This window comes from Mastigoproctus giganteus, chromosome 7 (genome assembly GCF_048544385.1).
Source record: "Mastigoproctus giganteus isolate SK-2022 chromosome 7, ASM4854438v1, whole genome shotgun sequence".
NCBI lineage: Eukaryota > Metazoa > Arthropoda > Arachnida > Uropygi > Thelyphonidae > Mastigoproctus > Mastigoproctus giganteus.
Genome location: NC_143581.1, coordinates 141,289,448 through 141,316,812, shown reverse-complemented (window position 1 = coordinate 141,316,812; position 27,365 = coordinate 141,289,448). Strand labels below are relative to the sequence as shown.

The following is a 27,365-nucleotide window of genomic DNA, read 5'->3' as shown; positions in this document are numbered from 1 at the left end:
AGAATTTCTATTTCTGGGCTTTGTTTTATACCTCGGTATGATATGTTGTCGTGGCTCATCGCCAGTGGGTAGCTGACGGCAGTTTTTGGTATAGATCTCCCGAAGAAGTTCTTCTGGGGTCACGTCTTTGTTGATGCCTAATATTAGTATGCTTGGCCGTTTCTCTTTAGGAGGTTCAGCTATGAGGCCTAAGGAGGATATTTTAGGATTTTGTAGTATTCCCCGTAGATCTTCCTCTGTGTCAGTCTGTATTATAACTCCAACGTTTCTTGTCTTTCTGACAGATCTAATCTTCGTGTGTTTGAAGTCATCCTTAAGCTTTTCGATTACTGTTTGTTTCACTTCCTCACTTGTTTTGTGGACTTCATTTGACGTTGGTTTCAATATTACTAGGTGTGGTTTGGTGATCGGAGTTTTCTTGGGAGGTATTCCAGCCTGACCTGCAGGACGGTAAAGTGTGTTTAGGGTCAAACGGCACCAGGGGTTTCCCCCATCTCCGCTTTGCTTTAATTGTGGGTGAACCAGTTTGCTGGGAAATGCCAGAGATTTAAAAGTGTATGGATATTGCATATGTGTAGGGCCATGTACCGTTGTTCATCTGGTCGTTTAGCCGCTGGACCCCTACTGAGGCCCAACTTTCGCCCCACTTTCGCCCCACTTTCTGGAGGCAGACCAGGAAACACCAGTAGACTAAGATTTACTCTGGCAGGTCTTGCCACTTAATTTCTTGAGATTTCGGCAGCTAGGACCTTAAAAAAAGAAAAAAAAAAAAGATATATATATATAAATATAAATATATATATATATATATTTATTTTTGGTAAATTCGATGAGGAATAATGCTAAATTTTTGAAAGGCCGAGTGTATGGGCGAAAAATGTAATTTGGAGATGATTAAATCAATTCTGACGTGTAGGGCATTCGCTTGCATATGTGCAGGTAGAGTAGGGGGGGGGAGACTGAAGTCTGGGGGGAAAAGACAGAAGTATGGAGTCGAAAGAGGAGGCAACCCCAAGTCACAGTGGGGAATGCCCATGCGCCACCAGAAGGGAAAGTGTTGTTGTTGTTTGGTTTTTAGGAGCATTAGCAACTAAGGCCATATTGCTCCGGGATATGCGGTGGTCAATCCCTGACCTTTCCACATCCTCTGTATTTGGTGGTGACGGGCTCGAACCCCGGTCTAATCAAGAAGCGTGTGCTACGCACTGATGCTCCTTCCCACCTGGCTACGGAGGCGCCTAAGGGAAAGTGGGAACGGAGAGAAGGGGAGGAGACAGTAAGACTGTCCTCCCCCCCCACCGGGGATATGGGTATTAAAGATGAAGGTGGCTAGGGTTGCCCTCTTCAAGTCGCCAAATGGCGTTTGGCAGCTGTGCTGCGTTAAGTCTCTTTTCTTCAATGTTGAGTCAATTTCAGTCCAGTCGCTCATGGGGTAAGCCCACTCGTGTTTTTCACTTACTTGTCTCAAGGTTTTTCTCTGTAGTAACTCCATTGGATAGTATTTTATGGTCTTGTATAGTTTAACTTGTGGTGGTCTTTCGTCAGACACGATTTATGGTAATTAGCAGTTTTCTCCTCTCGAAGAGGTCCTGCGCATATTGAGAAAGTGCTCTGTATTCCTCTTCTGTGTCAATGAAGTGGGATTCCAGTCCTTGCGGAAGGTAGTGTATCTTTGTGATCAGGATGCCTCTGAGATCTTCGTATTCTGGGCAGTCATATACCAAGTGGTTCCAGTTCTCAATCTCCACACACGTGCATTTGGGGTCCTCAACAAGGCTGAACCCAAGCAGCTTCTCCTTAAAGGGACCATGACCAGTAAGGAGCGAAGTCAGGTGCTTCCCGGAAAGTACCAAGCCGGTTGCTTGGGGTAAATTTTGCTGAGGTTGGGGAGGAATTTTCTTGTGATTTCTCCTTTTGTTGTATCGGTCCATCTTTGTTGCCACTCCCGAAGTAGGCAGGCCTGTAATCGGACTTTTTTTGTTTTTGTACTACTCGCTGGGTCAATTATGAAATCCTGGAAGGTGGCAGCAACCCCCCCCTGGTGTGCAGGAAGAGCAAGCCAGCTTTTACAGTACGGTTGTGGGTTCTAATCCCGCCTCGGGCTTGGATCAGAGTAAAATGCAAAAACTTTGGGAGGTGCATTATGACCACAAAAGCCGATGCGCCAACAACTAACAAAAAAAAATAAGCAGTGCAGAATTGAAATTTGGGGAGTAAAATTTACAGGAAGGATAGACAGGGGAGGAGGGGTGGGGCTGTTAGTTAAGAAACACATAAATTCTAAGGAAGCACATCAAGTTGATATGGGTAGACAGTGCAGTATTAAGTTGGTTTGGTGTTGACATAAGCAGTGTGAAAACCAAGTTGAGATTAGGAGTATTATAGGCCTAATGACTCTGATGAGTACAATGAACAACTGTACAGAGAAATAGTGGGCCAGTAAATTAGATTGTCTTTTAATGGGGAATTTTAACTTCCCATATATAGACTGGAACTTGTGGATTGGTCACTCGCACAGCAGCAAGACTTTTGTGGATTTATTGGATGACTGTTTTCTACAGCATCATGTTTGCAAGACAACCAGAGGAGTGAGTAATACCCTTGATCTGATTATCAGCAGTGATTCTTCATGCATTAAGAATCTGCAGATAAAGAACCTCTAGGTGGCAGTGTTCACAGTGTACTGATGTGGGATTTACTTAAAGATGTAACTGTTATCAGGGGTAAGGGAAAGGGCTTTTGTAAAGGTGACTACAGTGGTCTCAAGGAGTTTTTAAAATCTATACAGTGGGACCAACTGATGATTTTACCAACAGCAAATTCTAAATGGGAGCCATTCAAGGTCTCACATCTGGTGAGTATAGGCTTGGCACACCCAGGTTCCTAAGCTCTCTCTCTCTCTCACACACACTGTAACTCAATTTTTTTTTGCCTGGTGCAGCATAAGTATCCAGCTTCCTTGCACCATATGCTAATAATAATAATAATAATTAATCTTGGAAGCTACTAGGCTTTTCATACTAACTAAGAAATACTGTTCAAGGTTTAGGCCTAAATGGATGTCAGATGACCTAATGAGACTCGTGGCAAGGAAGAAAAATGCATGTGATGCATATAAATTATCAGGACACATAGATGCCCATGGTAGATATACGATAAGATCTAATCAAGTCGCAAAGGACATTAGGCAAGCAAATGCAGATTATGAGAAATCTTTAGCAAACAATGCAAAGAAAAACAGTAAAGACTTCTTTACATATGTAAAGAAGTCTTTACTTCAGTTATTTTGCTCCACTTTGCTCTCAGTTATTACAAAATCATTTAGCTCCCTGCCAGAGTTTGATAAGCTTCTGGTAACCACTTCTCTATGAACCTCCTCAGGTAGCTTACAAACTGAATGAATATTTTGCATCTACATTCACACATGAGGAGGTCTTTAGGGAAATGGAGACCAGAAGCTTATCAAAATCTGGCAGGGAGCTAAATGATTTTGTAATAACTGAGAGCAAAGTGGAGGAGAAATTGTTGAAATTGAACATAAGAAAGGCACCTGGGGTGGATGGGATCTATCCAGTGATATTAAAGTTATATCAAACCCTTAAATATAATTCTGAAAGCTTCCTTGGAGTCAGGTGTGGTTCCCTTGGACTGGAGACTTCAGTTATTTTGCTCCACTTTGCTCTCAGTTATTACAAAATCATTTAGCTCCCTGCCAGAGTTTGATAAGCTTCTGGTCTCCACTTCTCTATGAACCTCCTCAGGTAGCTTACAAACTGAATGAATATTTTGCATCTACATTCACACATGAGGAGGTCTTTAGGGAAATGGAGACCAGAAGCTTATCAAAATCTGGCAGGGAGCTAAATGATTTTGTAATAACTGAGAGCAAAGTGGAGGAGAAATTGTTGAAATTGAACATAAGAAAGGCACCTGGGGTGGATGGGATCTATCCAGTTATATTAAAGTTATATCAAACCCTTAAATATAATTCTGAAAGCTTCCTTGGAGTCAGGTGTGGTTCCCTTGGACTGGAGATGTGCAAATGTGACCCAAATTCACAAAGGAGGATCAAAGGGCAACACATGTAATTATAGACCTGTTAGTCTAACTTCTGTTCCAGGGAAAATAATGGAATCGCTGGTTAAGGAAGCAATGCAGGATCATCTAGATAAGACTGCAGTTATAGTTCAGACACAGCATGGAATTAGCATTAGTAGAGGCATATGATGCAAGAAAGCAAGCTTATGCAGCATCAGCCAAAAAAAAAAAAAAAAAAAAAAAACACTTCCATTTACCCCTCGGTTCATTCGAAACACCTGTCCAGCTGAGCCATAAATTTATTTAGGCTATCAACTTCCACAACAAGGGATGGAAGTCTGTTCCACCAACCAACTACTCGCTGGCAAAAGGCAAATTTCCACACATCTATACTACAACTGCCTTTCCTCAATTTGAATTTATGCCCTCTCAGGCAATTATTCTGAGCAAGAGGAAGAATCCCATCAGCATTGAGCATGCTCAAACCATTCAAGGCTTTATACACCTCTATCAGATCACTTCGCCGGTGCCTAGTCTCCAGACACTGTAATTTGCAAAACTTAAGCCTTTCTTCGTAAGAGCAACCTTTTGTTCCATTCACTAATCTTGTTGCCCTTCTCTGTACTCGTTCCAGCAGCTCTACATCCTTCTTGAAATGAGGCCTCCAGACCTGTATACAGTACTCAAGGTGTGGCCTGACCATTGCCTTATACAAGGGAATAATCACCTCCTTATCCCTGCTAGAAAAATTCCTGTATATAATTGACAAGACACCAAGAGCTACTCTTGCAGCCCATCTGCACTGCTCAGAGAACTTCATATCTGCCTGCACAATTATCCCCAGATCCTTTTCATTCTCTACCACTATCAGTGTAGTACCACAGAGTTGATACGTTGCTCTGGGGTTGCTTGAGGGCTGATGACCCTCCTATGTGTGTGTCCTGTGGCACAATTTTAACGATTAGACACCTTTTAATTGACTGTCCAGATTTTAGCAATATCCGTTTTACCGCTTTTAACCATCTGACTGAGCCGTATACACTCAGTCAGATTTTATCCGACAATGACGTGTCTGCTGTTTTTAGCTATTTTAAATCAATAAAAGTTTTTAATTGTATTTACAATTTATGTTATTGTTACCTCTTTATTGATTTATTTTTAATATATATGTTATCATATATCTGGACATGGTGGCCTTACTAATTAGGCCACCGAGAATTTAAAAAAAAAAAAAAAATTTATTTAAATATTACCTAGTCTTGGCGCATTATAGCCGTAGTTGCTAATGCGCCAAAAAACCCAAACAAACAAACAAACAAACATCTGGGGTTGCTGTTTCACATATGTAGTACTTTATATTTGTCAATATTAAACTTCATTTGCCACCGCTCATCCCATCTGCTCAACCTTTTCAGATCCTGTTGCAGCATCATAGCGTTAGTAGTGTCCTTAACAACCCTGCCAACTTTTGTATCGTCTGCAAACTTGGACATTAAGCTTGATATTCCATTATCGATATCATTTATAAATACAGAAAACAAAAATGGACCCAACACTGAACTCTGAAGGACTCCACTAATAACATTAGTCCATGATGAGCAGTGTCCATTTATTACCACTCTCTGTCTTCTTCTCCTCAACCATCCCTTTATCCATAGCAGCAATTTGCCTCCAATGCCACACTGCTCCGATTTGTGCAGCAGTCTTCCATGTGCAACAGTATCAAAAGCTTTTCTAAGATCTAAATATATAATATCAAAGTTATTCCCTGCATCCAGTTCTTTTTTGACTGCATCATAGTATCCAGTCAAATTGGTCAGGCAAGACTTTCCCGTAACAAAACCATGCTGTGTCCAAGCTATAACTGAAGTCTTGTCTAGATGATCCTGCAGAGCTTCTTTAGCCAGTGCCTCCATTAATTTTCCTAGTACAGAAGTTAAACTCACGGGTCTATAATTACTTGTGTCAGCCTTTGATCCTTCTTTGTGAATTGGGGTCACCTTTGCACATCTCCAGTCTATGGGTACCTCCCCTGAGTCCAAGGAAGCTCTCATAATTATGGCTAAGGGTTTGATTACTTCCTTTGCTGCCTCCTTTAATATAACTGGATAGATCCCATCCACTCCAGGTGCCTTTCTTGTGTTTATCTTCAACAGTTTCTCCTCCACTTTACTCTTAGTTATTACAAGATTATCTAGCTTACTACCAGAGTTGAATACACCTCTGGCATTCCCCTCGCTGAATAACTCCTCATGTGTGAATGTCGATGCAAAATATTCATTTAGTTAAGAATTTTATTAACGGAATGTCTTGTTGACCAATTTGATTGGATACTATGAGGTGGTCACAAAGGAACTGGATGCAAAGAATAATTTTGTTATCATATGCTTGGAGTTTAGGAAAGATTTTGTTAATGCGGCACATGGATGACTACTATACAAATTGGAGCAGTATGGCATTAAGGGAAAGTTGCTACAATGGATAAAAGGATAGTTGAGTGGGACAGAACAGAGGGTGGTAATAAATGGACATTGCTCTTTGTGGGCTAATGAAAGACCATAATGTCTCATTGGACTCATTGGTCTCATTGGACTCATTGTTTTTTTTTTTTTTTTTTTTTTTTTTTTTACATTTATCAGTGATATTGATGACAGTATATCAGGTTTAATGTCCAAAACGATACAAAGATTGGCAGGGTTGTTATTCACAGTAATGACAGTATGCTACTGCAACAGGATCTAGAAAATTGGGCAGTAGGCTGAGAAGTGGCAACTGACAAATGCAAAATACTGCATATGAGTAGAAGTAACCCCAGAGAAATATACCAATTGTGTGGTATTACATTCAATGTAGTGGAGAATGAAAAAGACTTGGGGGTAATTGTGCTGTCAGATTTTCTGAGCTGTGCAGACAGGCTGCCAGAGTAAGTCATAAGGTCCTGTGAATGATATACAAGAATTTTGCTAGCAGGGATAAGGAGGTAATTATCCCTCTGTATAAGGTAATGGTCAGGCACACCTTAAGTACTGCATACAGGTCTGGAGGCCTCATTTTAGGAAGGATATAGAGTTTCTAGAATGAGTACAGAGAAGGGCAAGATTGGTGAGGGTAACAAATGGATACTTTTACCAAGAAAGGCTTTAGGTCTGCAAATTGCAGCATCTGGAGACTAGACACCTGCGAGGTAATCTGATTGAGATGTATATGGCCTTGAATGGTTTTAGTAGGTTCAATGTCAATGGGATTCTCCCTCTTGGTGAGATTACAAATGCGGCGGTGGGGAGGGGACATAAACTCAAATTGAGGAAAGGCAGTCGTAGAATAGATGTGCGGAAATTTGCCTTTAGCCAACAGTCAGTTGATTGCTGGAACAAACTACCATCTGTTGTCGTGGAAGTTGATAGTTTTAAATAAATTCAAGGAAGGACTGGACAAACATTTGGAGTGAATGAATGGATAGGTGAAATGGGAAGTGTTTTATTTTTTTTTTTTTTAGCTGATGCTGTATCAGCTTGCTTTATTGTATCACTTGTAATGCTAATGTTATTCATATAAACTTTTACAATCAAAAAGTTTTAGAAAAATAAAAGGGTTATGCTGGTGAAAGTCTTAGTTTATTACAGAATCCTGTGAAACAAAACACATCACTTGCTTTGCTGAGTTGTGCCCTATGGCAGGGCACAATCTGATAAGTATAACGTTGCTGGCTTTTGTTACTTCAGAATTTCAGTCAGCAGTTGGGAATTGTGCAGCACAATAATCATTCAATGTGCAATTATTTGTGCTTTGGATGATTATTAAAGATTTTCAGTCTTCTGATGGATGTTTACAGAAATTTAAGACTTATCATGGACTGTCTTTCAAAAAAAAAGTGTTGCAAAACTGCAGCTATCGACACTAAAGCTGTGGAAGGGGAACCATTTAAAAAATGTTTTGTTGACATAGAACTGGAACAACATCATCATTAATGCTGACAAATTGGAATTTTTAATTTGCTACTAGATAAAACACTTACATTTATAGGTGTGAAATGTAGTGGTAGGAAAAAAAGAAAACTGCCATTTTCCTAGTGGTGTCTGGCACAAAGAGACTTCTCCTCTTAATCTTTGGGAAAGCTTCTCAATTTTCAATGCTTTAAAGATTTGAAGACAACATTTGTTTGCTCGATACAATGAGGTATCAAGCAAACCATGGTCCAGTATGGGATGAGGTTGACAAAAAATCATTGCCAACTGCTTCAAACATTTTAGATTTGTTTGCCTTGAATGATGCAACAAATGAAGCTTTGCATGCCTCCTCTTCTGTTAATCATTGAGACCAGTCCAATAATAATAATAAAGAAATTTTTGAGAATGTGTGTCATTGCCAAAAATTAGAAGGACATATGTTTCTAAGTCAACAGAAGCAGATGTTGCATGTTTCTGGATACACACAAATGAAGAGCAACTAGTTACAGATGTAATGGAACCTGAAATTTGTAGTGATGAAAAAGAACTTACTGAGGTTGAGCAAGAAGTTTTGCTGAAGAATGCTCATCATGATTTAGTACCTGTGCATCATTTTTTTTCTCTAACAAGTCCAGCTAGTGAGTTAATTGTTGTAATTAAGTGCACCTTGATTATTCTCTTTTAAAACATAGTCTGCCATTGAAACAGATTATGAAAATACTGTAGATTTTAGTGTTTTGCACCAACCTTACGTAAAAATAAAAACACAAAGGAAACTGGACTTTTAATAACTGTGTTTATAATAAATTATAATAACCTGTATTTACAATAAATTTAACTTTACGATAAACTATACATATAAAATATTAAAATCTGCTACATTAAGAACAATAAAATGCATTAAAATATACTAAGTTAAAAGCGATAAAAAACCATAGCTTTCAAAGGCTCCAGCCTTCTTCAGCGGTATTTTCTTATTCTGCAGTACATTTTTAAATATCAGCAGGTTCATGGTACTCATCACGTGTTTCATTCTCACGCGTTCCGTTCTCTTGCGTTGTGGAACCGGAAGTGGCTCGAGCGGGAGTCATACGGAACCGTTCATCCCTTCTGAGGATAGTGACCTCAAAGAGGGGATGAATCCGCGTACCTCTATCTCTATTAATTTTTGGGAGAAGCAGCACCAGATCTCCCCGGACGATGCTATCATCACCGATCGGGCGCATAAGTTCTGGGACCGTAAGTGGCTCGAGAGTTTGCGGATCTGTTCTACAATCAACATTAATAGAGATAGAGGTACGCGGATTCATCCCCTCTTTGAGGCCACTATCCTCAGAAGGGATGAACGGTTCCGTATGACTCCTGCTCGAGCCACTTCCGGTTCCACAACGCAAGAGAACGGAACGCGTGAGAATGAAACACGTGATGAGTACCATGAACCTGCTGATATTTAAAAATGTACTGCAGAATAAGAAAATACCGCTGAAGAAGAAGGCTGGAGCCTTTGAAAGCTATGGTTTTTTATCGCTTTTAACTTAGTATATTTTAATGCATTTTATTGTTCTTAATGTAGCAGATTTTAATATTTTATATGTATAGTTTATCGTAAAGTTAAATTTATTGTAAATACAGGTTATTATAATTTATTATAAACACAGTTATTAAAAGTCCAGTTTCCTTTGTGTTTTTATTTTTACGTAAGGTTGGTGCAAAACACTAAAATCTACAGTATGAATATACCCAACCTCAGAGGCCTGTTTGAAGGAAAAGATTATGAAAATTTTGACAGATTATTTTAATGTGTGAAACGAATTCCCTTATCTATGGTTATAGTCTATATGTAACTATGTGCACACTAATTACTATTGTGTATACAGTAATTAATGTACATGTGTAATTTACAAATTAATCTGACATTACCCTACAATCAATGCAAAATGTATAATCTTCATTTACTTGTTTAATACTGCAGTACATATTCTGAATTGTATTATATTATATTAATGCATTACATTAAATGTTCAAACTTTTCTCTGTTCTTTTGCTGATTTATTATCTATTGATATAACATCCTTTCAATTTAACAGCTCTTTTTTCTTTTTCCCCTGGGATGTCAATATAAAGAACTTTGGCTATATTGAAAACAAATGGTCCAGCATTTACATTTTCTCTAATAACATTAGTCCAAGGAGTGCAGTGCCCATTAATAACCACTCCCCCCCCCCCATTCAACCATCCCTTTATCCATAGCAGTAACTTGCTCCTAATGCCACACTCATTCAATTTATACAGCAATCGTTTACGTGGAACAGTGTCAAAGGCTTTTCTATCTAAGTATACGATATCAAAATTATTTTTTGCATCAAGGTCTCTTTTTTTTTACTGTATCATAGTAAAAAAGGAACTAACATAGTAGCTAATCAGCTTGGTCAGACAAGATCTTCCCTTAATGAATCTTTGCCATGATTGCCATATAACTGCATTTCTTTCAAGATTATCCTGCATTACTTTTTTGATCACTGACTCCATTATTTTTCATGGAACAGAAGTAAAGCATACAGATCTATGATTACTCACTTTTTTTCTTTTATCCCCTTTATGAAAGGAGAGACATTTATACATCCCTGACCATAAGAACTGCATGTGAATCGAGGGATGCTCTCATAATTATAGCTAAACATTATCTGTTTTGCTGCTTATTTTAATATAATTGGATAGATTCCATCACCTCCACATGACTTAATTACATCTCAACCATTTCTATGGTTTTTTGTGTGTGAATGTAGATGCAAAATATTTATCAACTTTTCAGCAACAAGAATCAGAATCATTAAGTTATTGCATTCATATCTATATTTAGTAGTTGATAACTGACTTCCTGATGCACACAGTATAAAAGAAAAACCAAAAAGCATAAAATATAATTTCTGAGAAACCAAGTACATATTAAAAGCTTCAACCTATGGTCCAAGTTATATTTAAGAATCTCAAGTTCCATTTCATAAGAGGATGCTCAATTGCTGCAGCTGTTTTTTTGAAAACAGCTGCAGCAATTGAGCAGGCATCCTCTTCCTATGAAAAAGAAGAGAATGCTAAAAAAAAAAAAAAATCAGTTGCATCATTGAGAAGGATTATCCTGTGATCACAACATTCCAGGATTGTGTCACAGAAATATCCAAGCATGGACTGAATGTGTAACATAAACTATTTCACAAAATCAGCATTTGTTGAGAAAGCTATTGATGGATCTGAAGTTGACTGGGAAGAATCTAATTTTCCATTGTATAAATTAAGTGTACACTGGGATACCTTACCCAGCAGTGGGAATATGGAATACGATTTACAACCATTACATTTCCTTCAAATTGATGGCAGTATAGCTATCTATTATTGATTTTCTCACTGACAGTGACAAACTTAACTGCATAAGGAAAACTAATGATATGGCTTAAGAGGATGAAGAAAACAAAAATGAAACATTTTCCAAAACATGATATATTTGAAGCATTTAATATTACCAGTAGATGATTGCATTTCCTAGAAAATGTACCAGATGATGTTTTTTGTTGCTTAAATAAATGAAACATTTTTTTAAAAGTGAATGATTCAGCAAAAAATTAGATTCTTTTAAACACTATCTCAGTGCTATGTTGAGGTATGTATAGTATGAGTATGTTTTATCTATATTCTGTATTTGCACAGCAATTTCATTAAAAATCTATTTTTTGTCTTTCTGTGTGTTATAACTTCTGTACATGTACCTCTGTTTCATTATAAATATATATATTCTGGTTTTTTTATTTATGTTCTGTACATGTCATACATTAATTCCAGAAAAAAAAAATATAATGTAGTACAAAAACAGATAAAATGTATTCCATTGATTTCTTAACATAATGTAGTGATTTTACAAATGGGCAGTGTGCAAGCTTGAATTCACTATAATTCTGTTTATACTTAAGAACTACCACATGAAATAAACTGTTTTCAGAACTTGATTGATTTACAAGGAGGAGTTATGCTGTTAGATAAGAAACAAAAATCTAAGGAAGTGCATCCAATTGATGTGGGTGGACAATGCAATATTGAGTCTGTTTGGTGTGATATAAGCAGTGGGAAAGGAAAAAATGAGAGTAGGTGTGTTGTTATAGTCCTAATGAATCTGATGAGTATAATGAGCAATTGTGCAGAGAAATAGTGGGCCAGTAAATCAGTGTGTCTTATAATGGGGAATTTTAATTTCCCAGAGATTAACAGGAATTTGTGGATTTATTGGATGATTGTTTTCTACAGCGGCATGTTCGGGAGGCAACTAGAGGAAGTAATACTCTTGATCTGATTATAACTAGTGATTCTTCATACATTAAGAATCTGCAGATAAAGGAACCACTAGGTGGCAGTGATCACAGTGTGCTGAAGTGGGATTTACTCAAAGAGGTAACTACCATCAGGGGTAAAACGAAGGGTTTTTTGCCTTCATAAAGGTTACTACAGTGGTCTGAGAAAGTATTTAAATTCTATACAGTGGGACCAACTGATGATGTTACCAAGAGCAAATTCAAAATGGGAAGCATTCAAAGAAATAAACTTGGAACCTATTAGGCTTTTCATACCAACTGAGAAATATTGTTCAAGATTTAGGCTTAAATGGATGTCAATTGAACTAATTAGACACATGGCAGAGAAGAAAAATGCATGGGATACATAAAAATTAACAGTTGACACAGAAGCCTATGATAGATATAATCTGGTCTGTAACCAAATCACAAAGGTTTGGCAGACAAAGGCAGATTACGAGAAATCTTTGGCAAAGGACGCAAAGAAAAACAGCAAAGAGTTCTTTACTTGTGTAAACTCTAGAAGGAAGGAGGTGAATCAGATTGGTCCACTTGATATTGATGGTTCAACTGTTGATCCTGCTCAGGAAGCTAACAAACTAAATGAATATTTTGCATCTACATTCACATATGTGGAGTTATTCAGAGATAGGAATGCCAGAGGTGTATAGAGCTCTGGCAGTAAGCTAGATAATCTTGTAATAACTGAGAGTAAAGTGAAGGAGAAAGTGTTGAAGATAAACATAAGAAAGGCACCTGGGGTGGATGGAATCTATACAGTTATATTAAAGGAGGCAGCAAAGGAAGTAAGGAGAACCTTAGCCATAATTATGAGAGCTTCCTTGGACTCAGGGGAGGTACCCATGGACTGGAAATCTGCAAATGAGACTCCAATTCCTAAAGGAGGATCAAAGGGCAACACAAGCAATTATAGACCTGTTAGTTTAACTTCTGTTCCAGGGAAATTAATGGAGGCACTGGTTAAAGAAGCAATGCAGGATCATCTAGACAAAACTTCGGTTATAGCCTGGACACAGCATGGGTTTGTTAAGAGGAAGTCTTGTCTGACCAATTTGATTGGATACTATGATGTAGTCACAAAGGAACTGGAATCAAAGAATAATTTTGATATCATATATTCGGATCTTAGAAAGGCTTTTGATACTGTTGCACATGGGAGACTGCTGCACAAATTGGAGCAGTGTGGCATTGGAGGCAAATTGCGTATGGATAAAAGGATGGTTGAATGGGAGAAGACAGAGAGTGGTAATCAACGGACACGGCTCTTCGTGGACTAATGTTATTAGTGGAGTCCCCCAGGGTTCAGTGTTGGGTCCATTGTTGTTTTCTGTATTGATTAATGCTATTGGTGATAATATATCAGCTTAATGTCCAAGTTTGCAGATGATATGAAGGTCGACTGGGTTGTTAATGACATTAATGACAGTATGTTGCTCCAACAGGATCTAGAAAAGTTGAGCAGATGGGCTGAGAGGTTACAACTGAAGTTTAACATTGACAAATGTAAAGTACTGCATACGGAAAGCAGTAACCCCAGAGTAATATATCAACTATGTGGTACTACACTGACAGTGGTAGAGAACGAAAAGGACCTGGGATTAATTGTGCAGGCAGATATGAAGTTTTCTGACCAGTGCAGACGGTCTGTAAGAGTAGCTCATGGTGTCTTAGCAATGATATACAGAAATTTTTCTATCAGGGATAAGGAGGTGATTATCCTTCTTGTATAAGGCAATGGTCAGGCCACACCTTGAGTACTGTATACAGGTCTGGAGGCATCATTTTAAGAAGGATGTAGAGCTGTTGGAACAAGTACAGAGAAGGGTAACAAGATTAGTGAATGTAACAAAGGGTTGCTCTTACAAAGAAATGCTTAAGTTTTGCAAATTACAGTGTCTGGAGACTAGGCACCTGCGAGTTGATCTGATTGAGGTATATAAAGCCTTGAATGGTTTGAGCATGCTCAATGCTGATGGGATTCCTCCTCTTGCTCAGATTCAAATTGAGGAAAGGCAGTTGTAGTATAGATGTGTAGAAGTTTGCCTTTAGCCAGTGGGTGGTTGATTGCTGGAACAAACTTCCATCTGTCGTTGTAGAAGTTGATAGCTTAAACAGATTCAAGGCAGAACTAGACAAACATTTGGAGCGAGTGGATGGGTGAAATGAGAAGAGGGTGTGGGTTTTTTTTTTTTTTTTTTTGGCTGATGCTATATAAGCTTGCTTTCTTGCATCATGTGCCCTTGCTAATGTAATGCAATTTGAATATCATATGGATTCCTGGGTTACCATAAATGTACTAATGTACACAGTGTTTTGTTGAAATACACAAATGGAATTGAATATTCTGGAATATCCTATTCCATTTGTGTGCAGGTAGAATAATCAAACTGTTCAAATGGAAAGGAATATTCAACAGATATATTCTATTCCATTTGAACAATAGTTAAGAATAAATGAAAAAGAAAAGAAAAAACTTTTCATGTATCCAAATAATATCTCCTACCCATGAATGAGCATGTGTAAAGCGATAAAAAAAAGCAAATCATATATTGTAATAGACTGATGTTTGGCTAGAATTCAGTATGCCAAAGTATTGGTCTTCCTTTTTTTGATATGGATTTAAACCGAAGAAATAGAAAATCAAATAACAACAATGCTCTGCTCTTGTGTATTTTTCATTCTGTCTGGTGTAATGTGTTTTCATCTTGCCTGCTTGAAGATTGCATGTACTGCAGCGAAAGCATCGACAGCAATTCTGTTTTTTTTTTTTTTTTTTTAATTTTATTTATTTGGGGTGATTTAGGCATTTCATTATGGAAAGGTTCAATTGTCATTAATTTAATTATACTATACAATAAGTGTTATAGAAATTCAATATTTTTCATGGTTTTTTATGAGAGTAATATGGCCATCCAAGATCTGACAAGGATCAGGTCCTGAGGTTAGCTGCTTTGTGAAGTTCAGCTGTATGTGTATTTATCGAGTGGATTTGTGGGGGTATATGTCCTCTACCCTCCAAAATATAAGCTGCATCCACCCTTGGTGTGTGTGTGTGTGTGTGTGTGTTATCATACTACATAATAGTATGTTGCTATTTATGTGGGGAAAAGCAAGTATGTTAATTAAAAAAAAACCAGTAAACTTCACTTTCCATTTGTACAACATTAAAAAGATAATAAGGTTGACATATAATAAGTGAAAAGATAAGTACAGGATAATGGAACAAGTTATATACACATATATATACTAAATTTGATTATTCTCCTATTATACTTGTGTACACAAGTATTAAAACCTTGTTCCTGAATCCACATTTCGAGAGAGATTACTGTTTCAAATGCAGATTACATTATAATTATTGTAACACAATCTGCATTTGAAATTTGCTGAAATCAAGTGATACCATTATGTGCTTGGTAAGACTAAAGGTATTATTTTCAGAGCATTTTCTTTAGATATTGTTTGTTTTCTCATACATTTTTTTTGAATTTCAGCTTCACAAAATCCAAATCTCATTGGTAATTTCTCAAAGGTAAGCCAGATATTTATATAAAAAGCAGTTTCTTATATTTATATATAAGAAGTTTAGTATATTATACGAGGGATGATAATTTAATTTGCAGACCTGGTGCAAGATTTTGTTTACTACTCAAACTTTCCATAACTGCTGATAGAGGCACTTCCTGATTGCTACTGAGCAGACTATGTATGTGCATGCCAGTACTTGTCGCTAGTGTTGTGTGAAGAGTTTTTTTTTTAGTTGCATGTCACTGACGATCATTTTGAAGCAAGTATCATGTTGGACATCAGAATGAACAGCAATATGTAATTCGTTATTGTGTTAGATGGGGCTTAAATGCATTGGAAACAGTTAAAGAGATGAATGAAGAGTATGGTAATTAGATATGGCTGTCCTACCAAGAGATAGGACAGCCATATTCCAGTGTGAAGTGGTTTCTCCATCAAGACAATGCCAGGCCCCATATAGCTAATATTGTGCAGGCAGTTGTCATTGCCATAGGTGCCGAGGTTCTTCCACATCTTTATTCGCCGGACTCGGCCTCTCTGTGATTTTTTCCTGTTTCCCGCTCTGAAAGGAGATTTTTTCCTGCACTGAAAGGCAAGCGTTTTGCATTCAACACAACTTTACTCACAGAACCATAATGGAAACAGTCCACAGTCTTTTGAAAAATGGCTTGCAATAAGAATTTAATGCATGGGTGCAACGGTGAAAAAGGTGTAAAGTTCAAGGGAGAGTATTTTGAGAAGGAGAAATCCACAGAAGATTCAGATGATGACAATTAAGATAAGATCTTAATTGTCATCATCTACATTCAGAAGTCCACAAATTTAAATGATCATCCCTCGTACTTTTGGTCCTGCAAAAGATGTGTAAGAATTCTATTTTGTTATATTTTCCATAAATATTAATAAAAATACCATCTATCTAATACCATGTTGAGCCACCATTCGCACAGATAACAGCCATTATTCACCTAGGCATTGACTCACAGGATATCTGAAGATATCCTTAGGGATCTACAGCCATGCTGCCTGCAAGGCTTTCCAGTGTTTGAATAGATGACGGTTGCATATCCATATGCCTCGCTGTCTGTTCCAAAACATTCCACAGGTGTTAAATTGGATTGAGGTTGGGTGAATTTGAAGGCCAATCAAGATTGGTGATATCTTCACTGTGTTCCTCAAACTATTTGTGCCCAGTGTGGGCCCAATGACATGGCACATTAATCTGCATCTTGGGAGATCCTGTTTCTGTCTGGGAAAAAATGCAACATGGTTTGTTAGGTGACCTGTGCACCCCCTCAGGGTGCACAGGTCACTTAACAGCTGCTGGTAGACCTCACCAGTGAAAAGTTTTTATCCACGTGCACCAGAAGACCTAGTTCTTGCCATTAAAACATGCCACATATTAACCAACCACTGCCACTTGCCTGGATAGTGGGCACTGCACACAATGGTTGTGGACTTGTATTGCTTGCACCACACACAACTGTTGATTTGTTGCACCAGGGATTTGGACTCATCTAACCATTACACTCATTTCCAGTCCTCCAATGACCAACCAGTGTGCTGTTGACACCAGAGCATTCACCGTCAATGATGATCAATGGTGAGGAGAAGTTGTCTATTGGGTCATCTGCTGTGGAACCCCGTACATCTGAGTGTGCAGTGCAATCTCATTTGAGATATTATTTTGCATTCCCTGTATTGTATTGCATTGCCAACCGTTTCACAGTTACCTACTCTTGATCCCATGCAATGCACTCTCCTTGTACATCTTAACCACAGTGGACTATGAGCAACTGACAAGACATGCTGTTTCTAATATGGAAGAACCTGATTCACAAGTTCCCAAAACCATGGCCTTTTGAAACTCACTGATATCTTTACTATGTCCTATAACTGCTACTTTATCACTTTGACTTGCCCAACCAGATTCAAATTACTACTGCTCTAGCATAGGAAGCTGTTCACCTTTTTAATACTGCAAGCTATGCAGCATAGTCCATTATGGATGGGTGGTCATAATTCAGTGATCACTGAGTTTATATCGAAATCTTAAGTCCAAAATTAAGTTTCAAAACTTGTGTAATTTTCTTTTCTCTCAGATGGTAAAATTTCTTAATGGGAAGAGTCGCTTTAAATTGAGTAATGAAGCTGACTTTAGTTTCAGTTCTATTATAAATACAAATAATAAAAATATCACAAAAAATCTACAAACTATACATCCTTCGCATTACTGTATAGTTAGGTGACAGTTATGCCAGCAGAACTGGTCTGTACTGCTTAAGAATGATTGAGAAGAAATCACAACAGTGAATGGCATACTCAGTGGTATATTCAGTATATAAACCACAACTAACTTGTATCACAGCTGTTATCAAATCAGAATAAATTTTGCTTAGTGGACACTGGCTGCCGCAATCTCCAGATAAAACAATACCAAATTCCTTTCAATGGGATTACTTCAGAGAGAGAGAGAGAGAGAGAGAGCGAGAACGAGCGAGCGCAATGTCTTGGAAATGCAATTAACAGAAATCATTTTCATAATATGTTCCAGGTCTAAATTAGCAATAGCATTAGTAGAGGGCAAGCTTATATAGCATCATCCGAAAAAAAAAAAAAAAAACCTTCCTATTTCACCAATCCATTAGCTTTAGTAGAGGCATATGATGCAAGAAAGCAAGCTTATGCAGCATCAGCCAAAAAAAACAAAAAAAAACTTCCACTTCACCCCTTCATTCGTTCGAAACACCTGTCCAACTGAGGCTTAAATTTATTTGGGCTATCAACTTCCATAACATGGGATGGATGTCTGTTCCACCAACCAACTACCCACTGGCTAAAGGCAAATTTCCGCACATCTAACATCTGTCTTTCCTCAATTTGAATTTATGCCCTCTCAGGTGATTATTCTGAGCAAGAGGAAGGATCCCATCAGCATTGAGCATGCTCAAACCATTCAATGCTTTACACACATCTATCAGATCACCTCGCCGGTGCCTAGTCTCCAGATGCTATAATTTGCAAAACTTAAGCCTTTCTTTGTAAGAGCAACCCTTTGTTCCATTCACTAATCTTGTTGCCCTTCTCTGTACTCGTTCCAGCAGCTCTGCATCTGTCTTGAAATGAGGCCTCCAAACCTGTCTGCAGTACTCAAGGTGTGGCCTGACCATTGCCTTATACAAGGGAATAATCACCTCCTTATCCCTACTAGAAAAATTCCTGTATATCATTGATAAGACATCATGAGCTACTCTTGCAGCCCATCTGCACTGCTCAGAGAACTTCATATCTGCCTGCACAATTACCCCTAGGTCCTTTTCATTTTCTACCACTATCAGTGTAGTACCACAGAGTTGATACATTGTTCTGGGGTTGCTGTTTCCCATATGTAGTACTTTACATTTGTCAATATTAAACTTCATCTGCTCAACCTTTCCAGATCCTGTTGCAGCAGAATAGCATCAGTAGTGTCCTTAACAACCTTGCCAACCTTTGTATCGTCTGCAAACTTGGATATTAAGCTTGATATACCATCATCAATATTATTTATAAATACATAAAACAATAATGGACCCAACACTGAACCCTGAGGGACTCCACTAATAACATTAGTCCACGATGAGCAGTGTCCATTGATTACCACTCTCTGTCTTTTCCCCCTCAACCACCCCTTTATCCATAGCAGCAATTTGTCTCCAATGCCACACTGCTCCAATTTGTGGAGCAGTCTTCCATGTGCAATAGTATCAAAAGCCTTTCTAAGATCCAAGTATATATATACGTGGATATACAGTAAACCCCCGCTATTCACGGTATCTGTATTCGCGGTTTCGCGTACTCGCGATCGCTGATTTAATATAAAATGAAACCTAAAAAATTGTGAATTTTAAAGCGCCATGAATATTTTCCGCCATAAAAAAACATCGACGTGGCTAAAATTATCTTTCCCGGTCAAAACAGCGCTCAGTGGGTGGGGGAGAGGGGTGACAAAATCGCGAGCGTGGATGTTTCTTGCTAATCCTTGTTCAGTATGTGTTATGCGCTTGTCATGGAAGGTTTCGTCGTTTGCTTTTAATTTATAAGCTTATAAATTGAATAAATTTATCAATTTAAAATTGCAGTTGTCAATTATAAAATGTTGTTTGTAAGCATATCAATTTATAAATTGATATGCTTACAAAAGTGATAAATCTACCATTTTGCAGTGTAAAACAGACTTTTTCCGAGTGTGTTAACGGAAGAAAGTGACTTTATTGTGGACAAGTTCTTTCTAACCCATACAAAAATATGGCTACGAATAACAAGGGAAATGTGAAAAGATCAAAGGTGATGACATTAGCGAATAAAATTGAGTTATTAGACAAATTTTCTAATGGTGAAAGTGTCTCCTCAGTGGCAAAACATTATAAAATCAATGAGATAACAGTATGATCAATCAAAAAATTGGAAAAAAAAATCCGCCGTAGTGTCCGTGAAAACGCACTAATTGCTTTAAAACTTTGCTCTAACTCATGATGTTAAATTAGAAATTGGTGATAGCATTGGCGGGATAAGTTTTTTAGCTAGCAAAGGCGCTGGTTTGAAAGATTTGTTTGAAATTTCTAATAAATATTACATTTAATATTAAATTGTTTCTTATTTTCATTTCGATTCCATATGCTTGCATTTCACTATGTACTGTCTATGTACATAGTCATATTATGAAGGTACACATAATACATACATAAACAAAATTTTAGACTAGTTTTTCTTATATATTACATACTTTATAACGGAACCCCTTTATTACTATGGGAGTCATAACTCAGTATTCGCGTTTTCGGTATTCGCCACATTTCTCAAGAACGTAACCCCCGCAAATAGCGGGGGTTTACTGTACTCTCAATAATATCAAATATACTCTCAGTAATATCAAAGTTATTCCCTGTATCCAGTTCTTTTGTGACTGCATCATAGTATCCAATCAAATTGGTCAGGGAAGACTTTCCTTAACAAAATCATGCTGTGTCCGAGCTATAACTGAAGTCTTGTCTAGATGATCCTGCAGTGCTTCTTTAACCAGTGCCTCCATTAATTTTCCTGGAACAAAAGTTAAACTCACAGGTCTATAATTACTTGTGTCAGCCTTTGATCCTCCTTTGTGAATTGGGGTCACATTTGCACACCTCCAGTATGGGATAAGCCTTATGGCTAAGCGTTTGCTTACTTCCTTTGCTGCCTCCTTTAATATAACTGGATAGATCCCATCCACCCCAGGTGTCTTTCTTGTGTTTATCTTCAACAATTTCTCCTCCACTTTACTCTCAGTTATTACAAGATTATATAGCTTACTGCCAGAGTTGAATACATCTCTGACATTCCCCTCGCTGAATAACTCCTCATGTGTGAATGTCGATGCAAAATATTCATTTAGTTTGTTAGCTACCTGAGCAGGATCATCAACAGTTGAACCATCAATATCAAGTGGACCAATCTGATTCATCCCCTTCCTTCTAGAGTTTACATAAGTAAAGAACTCTTTGCTGTTTTTCTTTGCATCCCTTGCCAAAGATTTCTCGTAATCTGCCTTCGCCTGCCTAACCTCCTTTGTAACTTGTTTACAGATCAACTTGTATCTATCATAGGCTTCTGTGTCAACTGTTAATTTCTATGTATCCCATGCATTTTTCTTCTCTGCCATATGTCTCATTAGTTCATCTGACATCCATTTAGGCCTAAACCTTGAACAATATTTCTTAGTTGGTATGTAAAGCCTAGTAGTTTCCAAGATAAGTTCTTTGAATGCGTCCGATTTTGAATTTGCTGTTGGTAACATCATCAGTTGGTCCCACTGTAAAGAATTTAAATACTGTCTCAGACCATCGTAGTCGCCTTTACGAAAGTAATAACCCTTCCCTTTACCCCTGATGGTAGTTACCTCTTTGAGTAAATCCCACTTCAGCACACTGTGATCACTGCCACCTAGTGGTTCCTCTATCTGCAGATTCTTAATGCATGAAGAATCACTACTGATAATCAAATCAAGAGTATTAATCTCTCTAATTGCCTCCCGAACATGCTGATGTAGAAAACAATCATCCAATAAATCCACAAAAGCCTTGCTAGTGTGTGAGTGACCAACCCACAAATTCCAGTCAATATCTGGGATATTAAAATCTCCCATTATAAGACTCTCTGATTTACGGACCCACTCTATTTCCCTGTACAGTTTCTTATTATACTCATCAGAGCCAATAGGCCTATAGCACACTCCTTCTCTCAATTCTGATCTCCCAATGCTTATATCACACAAAACTGACTCGACATTGCACTGTCCAGCGATGTCGACTGGCTTCACTTTCTTGGATGTTATGTGTTTCTTAACTAATAGCATAACAGCTCCTCCCTTCCTATCCTGTCTATCCTTTCTGTACAAATTGTACTCCCCAAATTCCAGTTCTGCATTCCTTATATATCCGTGTGACACCACGTCTCGAATATCCCATCAATATCCGCCATTGTTGCTTTGAGAAATACCTCAAATTCATCAAATTTATTTACCAAACTCCTAGCATTGGTGTACACGCAAGTATACGTGCACCTGTTCTTTTTCTTAGCTACCCTAACACAACCCATGTGTTTACTGCAATGACTCCCAGCAGTCTCTGAAATACCCTGCATCTTGTTTTCCAGGCTGCTGCTCATTCCAATAGAAGCAGTGCAAGAATCACTTTCACCTCTGCCAGTGGCTACTGTTAATCTATTAGTCCTTGTATCCACCCCCCCAAGCTAGCAGTTTTCTGACCCACCTAACACTGCCTCGATAGCATCAGCAAATATTCTTGCACCCTTTCTATTTAAGTGTATCCCATCCCTGTAGAAGCAGTCTCTCCTGTTAACAAGTACAGACCATGCTGAAAAAAAATTCTACCCCTTGAGCCTTGCACAATCTTTCCAGGGCCGAATTGATTGACAAGGCTCTCATCATATACTCCCTCCTATCGTGTCTGGGCAGAATTGCAGACACTATCAAATTCAACCCTAATTCACGGGTTTTTTTCAACAGTGACCTGTACTTGTTAAGTAATTCTTCTGGTCTCCTACTCTTAATATCATTAGTGCCAACGTGTACAGCTATATCACCTTTTGTGCCCTTAAAAGATGAAATCCGCTCTACAACGTCATCAACCTTTGCCCCTGGCAGACATACCCTGGTCCTGTTCCACCTATCCTTTTTACAAAGCATGTTCCCCGTTTCCTTGACAATAGTCACCAACAACTACTAGTTCCTGTGGAACCAGCGCATTGTACCTTGGGGGTTGCTGCTGTGTTGCGTGATGCAAACTCTGGCGTTGATGTGTGCAGCTGAGAGCTTGATGGGCCTCTCACTTTAGATCCTTCGAGGGCATCCACCCTGTCCTTCAAACGCTCATATAGGCCCATAACAACACTGAGTTGTCGCCTGATTTCGTTACACTCCTTGCATCGCGCACACACAAAGACATCCCCTATGGCAATATCCTGTCCCGTACCCGATTGCTCCACAAACATCATGCAACCAGCGCATTTTAAAAGGCTGTGATTCAGAGGGCAACTCCCCCCCCCTGTTCTCCTCTGAGCCACAGCACTCCCATTAGCTTGAGCCTTTTGCTTTGCTGCTCTGGTCTGAGTCATGATTTCGATTTAATTTCAATAAAATTTCAATTTCAGTACAAAATTATAACCCTAAATTTGTATCCCAACACAGTTATAACGCTATATATATATATATATTTGTCAGTATTGAGTATTATCTACGAGTTCTGTTTATATAACTTCAGTATCAAGTTATGTATTAATTAATTATGTTACATTTGTAATCTAAGTCGTTATGTTTTTATTTAAAAGTAGAATTTTATTGACAACGAAGTTTAACAAAATTAATAGATTTTGCTGATTAATTGACAATATTATATACTATACTATATTATACTATACTATACTATACTATACTAACGCTGTCTAGTTCGGGATATAACGTATTGTATAACAATGCCGCAAGTTACGAACATTAAATCTACAAACACTTAAATATTAATTAACTTCCAAATCTCGCTCTCTCAATTCAGAATAAACTAACGATCCTGACTAGGTCTATAAGCTACTTATAGAAAATAATTTGATGTATCAATTGGTCAATAAAACTGCAAAATATGGCTAAAAAACTTCTCGTTCAACGGAGCTGCAACTTGTAACATGTGGATATGATACCCTTACTGATACTTTTATGCAATTACAAGGCTGAGTAAAGAATAAATACACCAGATTAATCAGAAAATCACAAAATAATGCTATACTACTAAATTTAAATCAAAAATTTTAGAAAAACAATTTCAAATCAATAAATAAGAAAATCTACTTAGCAGCTTTGAACATGTCTGGCTCCCACTAGCCTCGTCAGCAGGAATAGCTGCAAATGTTTGTCCACTTCCTCCTTGAATTTATTTAAGCTGTCAACTTCCACAACGACAGATGGAAGTTTGTTCCAGCAATGAACAACCCACTGGCAAATTTCTGTACATCTATTTTGCAACTGTCTTTCCTCAATTTTAGCTTTATGCCTCCTCAGATTTGAAATCTGAGAAAGAGGAAGAATCCCATCAGCATTGAGCCTGCTCAATCCATTCAAGGCTCTATACACCTCATTCAGATCATCTCACAGGTGCCCAGTCTCCAGATTCTACAATTTGCAGAACTTAAGCCTTTCTTCATAAGAACACTCCTTTGTTCCCCTCACCAATCTTGTCACTCTTCTCTGTACTTGTTCTAGCAACGCTACATCCTTCCTAAAATGAGGCCTCTAGTATTCAGTACTCAAGGTGTGGCCTGACCATTGCCTTATACAAAGGGATAATCACTTCCTTTTCCCTACTAGCAAAATTCTTGTATATCATTGACAAGACCCCTACTCTTGCAGTTGTTTTGCAGACTCCACTACCCAGAATGTAACATCACACAGTTGGTACATTTTTCTGGAGTTACTGCTACCCATATGCAGTAATTTGCAATTGTCAATGTTTAACTTCAGTTGCCACTTCTCAGCCCATCTGCCCAACTTTTCCAGATCCTGTTGCAGTAGCATACTGTCATTAACAATCTTGCCAACCTTTATTTGTGTCTGCAAACTTTGACATTAAGCCATCATCAATATCGTTGATAAATTTACAAAACAACAATGGTTCCAACACCGAACTCTGGGGGACTCCACTAAGAACATTACTCCACAAACTGATTACCACTCTGTCTTCTTCCACTCAACCATCCTTTTATCCATTTTAGCAGCTTGCCCTTAATGCCATACTGCTCCAATTTGTACAGTAGCCTTCCATGGGCAACAGTATCAAAAGCTTCCCTGAATTCAGGCATATGATATCAAAATTATTATTTGCCTCCAGTTCCTTTGTGACCACATCATAGTATCCAGACAAGACTTCCCCTTAACAAACCCATGCTGTTTCTGAATTATTACTTAGTCTTGTCTAGATCATCCTGCAGTGCTTCTTTAACCAGAGATTCCATTATTTTCCCTGGAACTGAAGTTAAACTAACAGGTCTGTAATTACTTGTGCCACCCTTTTATCCCCCTTTGTGAATTGGAGATACATTTGCTCAGTCTGTGGGGACTTCCCCTGAGTCCAAGGATGCTCTCATAATTATGGCTAAGGGTTTGCTTACTTCCTTTGCTGCCTTGTTTAATATAACTGGATAGATCCCCCCCCCCCAGGTGCTTTCTTATATTCAATTTCAACAATTTCTCCTCCTCCTAGTTCTCAATTATTACAAAATCATTTAAGCTCTCTGTTAGAGCTTAATAAACTTCTGTTTTCCACTTCACTATAGAATTCCTTACTTGTGAATGTAGATGCAAAAAATTCATTCAGTTTGGCAGCTATCTGAGCAGGATCATCTATAGTCAAACCATCAATATCAAGTGGACCAATCTGATTCATCCCATTCTTATATCTATCATGGGCTTCTTTGTCGCTCGATAATTTTATATGCATCCCATGTATTTTTCTTCTCTGCCATGAGTCTCATTAGTTCGTCTGACTTCCGTTTAGGCCTAAACCTTAAAGAGTATTTTTTAGTTGGTATGAAAAGCGTAGTAGCTTCCAAGATTAATTCTTTAAATGCTTCCCATTTAGAATTTGCTGTTGGTAACATCTCAGTTGGTTCCACTGTATAGAATTTAAAAAATCTCTGAGTCCACTGTAGTCACCTTTACGAAAGCAAAAACCCTTCCCTGTAGCCTGATGGTAGTTAAATCTTTAAGTAAATCCCACATTAGTACCCTGTGATCACTGCCATCTAGTGGTTCCTTTATCTGTAAATTCTTAATGCATGAATAATCACTGCTCGAGAGTATAACTTCCTCTTGTTGCCACTCTAACATGCTGCTGTAGAAAAGAATCATCCAATAAATCCACAAAAGTCTTGGTAGTGTGTGAGAGACCAACCCACAAGTTCCAATCAATATCTGGCAAGTTAAAATCCCCCATTACAAGACATTCTGATTTACTGGCCCACGCTATTTCTCCATACAGTTGTTCATTGTACTCATCAGAGTCATTAGGAATATAACAAACTCTTGCCTTGATTTTTGATTTCCCAGTGCTTATATCACTCCAAACTGATCCAACGTTGCACTGTCCACCTATATCAACTGGATGCACGGCCTTAGATTCTCTGTTTCTTAACTAACAGCATTACCCTTCCTGTACGCAATGTATTCCTCAAATTCCAGTTCTGCATTCCTTATATTTGAGTGACACCACTTCTCTGATATCCCAATAATATCTGCTTTTGATGTCTTGATCAACACTTCAAATTGATCAAATTTATTTACTCTACTCCTAGCATTGGTGTACATGCAAGTATACATGCACCTGTTCTTACTCTTAGTTACCCTAACACAGCCCATGTAATTACTTGTTTCATGATGACTCCTAGCAGTTACTGTAATCCCCAGCAACTTGCTTTCTGGGCTGCTGCTCATTACAGTAGAAACAGTGCAAGAATCGCTTCCACATCTACCTGCGGTCACTGTTAATCTGTGAATCTCCACAAGCTTAACTAACAGCATTACCCACCTATCATTGCCTCGATAACATCAGCAAATATTCTTGCACCCTTTCTATTTAAGTGTATCCCATCCCTGTAGAAGTAATCTCTCCTGTTAATAAGCACAGACCAAGCTGAGAAAAATTCTACCCCATGAGCCTTGCATAGTCACTCCAGGGCCGAATTGATTGACAAGACTCTCATCATATACTCCCTGCTATCATGTCTGGGCAGGATTGCAGACACTTTCAAATGTAACCCAAACTCACAATTTTTTTTTCAACATTGACCTGTACTTACTAAGTAAATCCACAGATTTCCTACTCTTAATGTCATTGGTGCCAATGTGTACAAAAATATCACATTTTGTGCTCTTAAAAGATGATATCTGCTCCACATTGTCATCTGCTTTTGC

At 38.1% G+C, this 27,365-nt stretch overlaps 2 protein-coding genes across 2 annotated transcripts in view; one reads left to right on the top strand and one right to left on the bottom strand.

Annotated features, from left to right (window-relative positions):
* LOC150083234 (uncharacterized) overlaps positions 1-27,365 on the bottom strand; it is a 480,979-nt gene that overhangs the window by 268,227 nt on the left and 185,387 nt on the right. The window lies entirely within an intron of this gene.
* The window catches only part of LOC150083235 (uncharacterized), a 242,844-nt gene that overhangs the window by 95,708 nt on the left and 119,771 nt on the right, over positions 1-27,365 (top strand). The window contains exon 7 of the mRNA XM_090378444.1: positions 15,838-15,875. Coding sequence (XP_090234570.1) covers positions 15,838-15,875 — 38 coding nt within the window. The remainder of the gene's footprint in view (positions 1-15,837; positions 15,876-27,365) is intronic.